Source organism: Sapajus apella, unplaced genomic scaffold, assembly GCF_009761245.1.
Source record: "Sapajus apella isolate SASKATOON/1434 unplaced genomic scaffold, GSC_monkey_1.0 scaffold1, whole genome shotgun sequence".
Classification (NCBI taxonomy): domain Eukaryota; kingdom Metazoa; phylum Chordata; class Mammalia; order Primates; family Cebidae; genus Sapajus; species Sapajus apella.
This window is the reverse complement of record NW_022436941.1, coordinates 80,836,326-80,840,530: the sequence shown is the minus strand read 5'-3', so window position 1 is coordinate 80,840,530 and position 4,205 is coordinate 80,836,326. Positions and strand designations below refer to the sequence as shown.

Here is a 4,205-nt window from a genome sequence, read left to right as displayed (position 1 = left end):
TCCTCATTAAACTCATCCATACATCAGTCAATATTGATAAAGAGAAGAATATCCCAAAACTCTAGGTTTAAGTTTCTGACATTTTACCAACTTGTTATCTAAAAATTATAGATTTTATATATAGTGAGCTCTTAAATTACCACAGTAATTCAAAATTTATAAAGCGTAATTTGCATTATGGGGTTCCTATTTCCACCTAATGTTGTGGGGTTCTATAGCTCACTCTTGGAAGTTCACGTTACCTATCCCATATATATTCTGTGGGTGGGAAGATGTGGTTTTTTTGGAAATTCGGAATGCAGGTCAGAATGTTTGTGATAACTACTCACTCTGCAAATGAAATGCATTGCAGCATATAAATCCAAGATATTATGATAGTTATTGTTGACATTGCCTCTGCTTACTAATTACCTGAAGACCAGTTCATCCACTAAATCTCAGCTTTGAAATTGAGATTATGAGAAATTTATATAATATTAAATGGCTAGCTATCCTTTAAAAAATTTGTCTTTCAATGTTTACATGACTAAATGTATGAGACACAAAATTGTAACACATAGATGAATAGGTCACACATATGAAAAGAGATCCTACTGGGATCATTCTCTAATTCTAAGAGAATGGTTGAGGAGAAACAACAGGAAATCCAAGTATACAAGTATGAAGCAATTTTAATGTACTGAAACCAAGTTATATAAAACAAAGTATTTTTAGAGATTAATTTTGGTTACCTGCATTTTAAAAATTATGTTGTCAGATAAAGGCAATAACGAATAATCAAATTATTTGAAAAGTATTATCTTAAACAAAAAATTCTTACTGATTCAATTTTAAAGATTTATAACATAAGTACAAGTTTCCCAACTAAGAAGAACAGTGATTCCTCCCTCCAGAGAACCTGGCAATACCTGAATAAGACATCCAAATAAACATTTTAAATTTTCAGAAATTACCCTAAAAAATACAAATAATCCTGATATCCAAATCAGAAATTGCAGCATAGATTGGAATAAATATACTAGTACTTAAAATTGATTGATAAATCACCACTGGAGTAACTAAAATATTTTAGACGTTATAGGAAGATACGCTGATATTTTCAAAGATGTTAGTATGTCAGAGACACTTTGCATAAAGTATTGCTAGTTACTGGATATAATAAAATAGAATTATTCTAAAATCTTTCCAAGGATAAAATTGTATTACTATACTGGCAGTAAAATGTACAATTAATAAAGATGCTGTAGCTATGTTTTCCCACAGTGAAATCCTTGCATAAGAGAAATACCCATAATCATTGTCTACAGAAATTATTTAAGATATGCTATTATACTAAGAAATAGAAACAAAATTACCTCTGTCAAACTGTACCATAATGACATTAATTCGATACTATAACATCCATCTCTATTTTAAGAATTAGACATTGTCTGTAGTTTTGGTATGAGGAGGTTCAATAAGAAAGATATTAAAATACGGTTTGACCAGCAGAATTTCACTATGAGCTGAAAATTTAGATGATTAATAAACATTAATGGAATGGTGACTGTCTCATTATGCTTTTTTAGTACGGGAAACAATTAAAATATGTACCTATTAAAATGGTGACTTTTGGGAGTAAAGAATTCACATTAGCTGTTCAGATAGTTAGATTCATCAGTATATTTCACAATATATTTTATTTCCCTGGTGCGTATGTATATATGGATATTATTGAACTTTATAATTCATTATCCCCATGCAAAGAAGTAAACTAAACAAAGGTATTTAACTAGTAAGACATGGTTGCTAAATGCATATACACCTTTTTAAATGCATATACACCTTTTTTTTTTAAACAAGTTTATACAGCCTGTTCTTGTTAAATATTTTAGCAAGAACTAGGTTTTAAAGCTTGAAAATTATAGTTATCCATTCTGAAATGACATTTCTCATGATTTTACTCCTTGTCACTTATATGTACTTAAGCTGGCCTACATATCTTTGAACAGTATAGGCGAAGAAAATAGAATATGGTATTAGAATTCACCTTCACTTGACAGAGATCCAGATGTGGTTATCTGGGTAAGAGCCCAGGATACTTGGATAGAGAGATAGGTTTGCTGGTTTATACCCTAGGAAGAGTGAAATATTTACCTTGATTCTATTGAAAATGGATAAAAGCAGTACCATCACTATGACCTAGGAAAAGGGAAAATGTAAAGCCATTAATATGGAAGCCCATTCAGAAACATTTTCTGTGAACGATAGGAGGACCAGCCTCATCATATTCTTGCTTACTGATCCACATCTGCTGGAATGTGGACAGGCTGGCCAGGATGGAGCCCCCAATCCAAACAGAATACTTCCTCTCTGGGGGAGCTATGATCTTGATTTTCATGTTGCTGGGTGCCAAGGTTATGATTTCCTTCTGCATCCGGTCAGCAATGCCTGGGTACATGGTGCTGCCTCCGGATAATACAGTGTTGGCGTAGAGATCCTTGCGAATATCCACATCGCACTTCATGATGGAGTTGAAGGTTGTCTCATGGATCCCACTGGACTCAATGCCCAGAAAGGAAGGCTGGAAAATGGCTTCAGGGCATCGGAAGCGTTCATTCCCAATGGTGATCACCTGCCCGTCAGGAAGCTCATAGCTCCGTTCCAGTGAGGAGGATGCAACTGAACTGACCATCTCCTGCTCAAAGTCCAGGGCCACGTAGCACAGCTTCTCTTTGACATCTCGCACAATCTCCCGCTCAGCAGTGGTGGTGAAGTTATAGCCTCGCTCTGTCAGGATCTTCATGAGGTAATCAGTCAGGTCTCTGCCTGCCAGGTCGAGGCGGAGAATGGCATGAGGCAGGGCGTAGCCTTCATAGATGGGCACGGTGTGAGTGACCCCATCCCCAGAATCCATCACGATGCCTGTGGTCCGTCCTGAGGCATAGAGGGACAACACAGCCTGGATGGCCACATACATGGCTGGTGTGTTGAAAGCCTCGAACATGATCTGAGTCATCTTTTCCCGGTTGATCTTGGGGTTCAGGGGTGCCTCGGTGAGGAGGATGGGATGCTCATCTGGTGCCACACGGAGCTCATTGTAGAACGTGTGGTACCAGATCTTCTCCATATCGTCCCAGTTGGTGACCACTCCATGCTCAATAGGATACTTCAGGGTCAGAATGCCCCTCTTGCTCTGAGCCTCATCTCCCACGTAGCAGTCCTTCTGGCCCATGCCTACCATAACACCCTGGTGTCGAGGACGCCCTATCATGGAGGGAAACACAGCTCGGGGCGCATCATCACCACCAAAGCCTGCCTTGCACATCCCTGACCCGTTATCCACTACCAAGGCAGATAGCTCATCATCAGTCATGGTGCTGGCCAGGGTCTTCCAGACGAGTCAACAGGAGTCAAATAGACAGTAAATAAGAGAAGTGGACAGGCCTAAAACACTCCAGAAATGCCTTCAGACAGGGGAGGCTGCAGCGGGGCCACAGGTATTTAAAGGAACACACTGGCCCCACCCATATCCTACTCCACCAGTTTCCAGCATTTCTGGGTGAGGTCACCTTTGAGGTCTTGATGATGATGCTGATTATATAAGTCATTAGACCTTTCTTCATAAAGAGAAAATTGGCTGCCAAGTGGTCAAATCTCCGGTTCCTGTAATTAGGCAACCCACACACGACTGTCAGCCTGCCTGGTAAGGTCTCCAGATAACTATGATGATGTAGTGGGGGATATAAAAGCAAGATGAAAGAAAGCTGGTGCTAGGTTTGGCAACACTGCTGGGAGGAAGTTTCCCTTCTTAGCATCCTTCAGGGTTCACTTTCCCTACACTAGCTTTATCTTTCTATTTCTTGTTTGTGAAGCTTTCCAAAAGAAATGTATTTTATAGAGTAGTTTGACAAAGACAAGTACAACTTATTTGGTGGTGTTTGTATTCAAATGTAGATTCTGTGGTATATATTGATTAGGAGGTCTTGGATGGAAGCCTGAGAGCTATTTTTGTTTGTTTTTTAATTGTACTTTAAGTTCTGGGGTACATGTGCAGATCTTGCAGGAATGTTGCATAGGTACACATATGCCATGGCGGTTTGCTGTCTCCATCCCCCCATCTATATTATCCTTTCTCAACCTCCCCCCCCCCCGCTGTCCCTCCCCTAGTCCCCCACCCTGCAACAGACCCCAGTGTGTGATGTTCCCCTCCCTGTGTCCATGTG

At 39.5% G+C, this 4,205-nt stretch overlaps 1 protein-coding gene across 1 annotated transcript; it reads right to left on the bottom strand.

Moving 5' to 3' along the window:
• Positions 1-651: 651 nt before the first annotated feature.
• ACTBL2 (actin beta like 2) lies at positions 652-3,449 on the bottom strand. Its single transcript, XM_032280325.1, has one exon. It carries the CDS (start codon positions 3,353-3,355, stop codon positions 2,225-2,227), a length of 1,131 nt encoding a protein of 376 aa, XP_032136216.1. The 5' UTR covers positions 3,356-3,449; the 3' UTR covers positions 652-2,224.
• Positions 3,450-4,205: the final 756 nt, after the last annotated feature.

Excerpts from the sequence above, each read along its gene's own strand:
- ACTBL2 (XM_032280325.1), bottom strand. The coding sequence starts at position 3,355 with ATGACTGATGATGAGCTATCTGCCTTGGTAGTGGATAACGGGTCAGGG.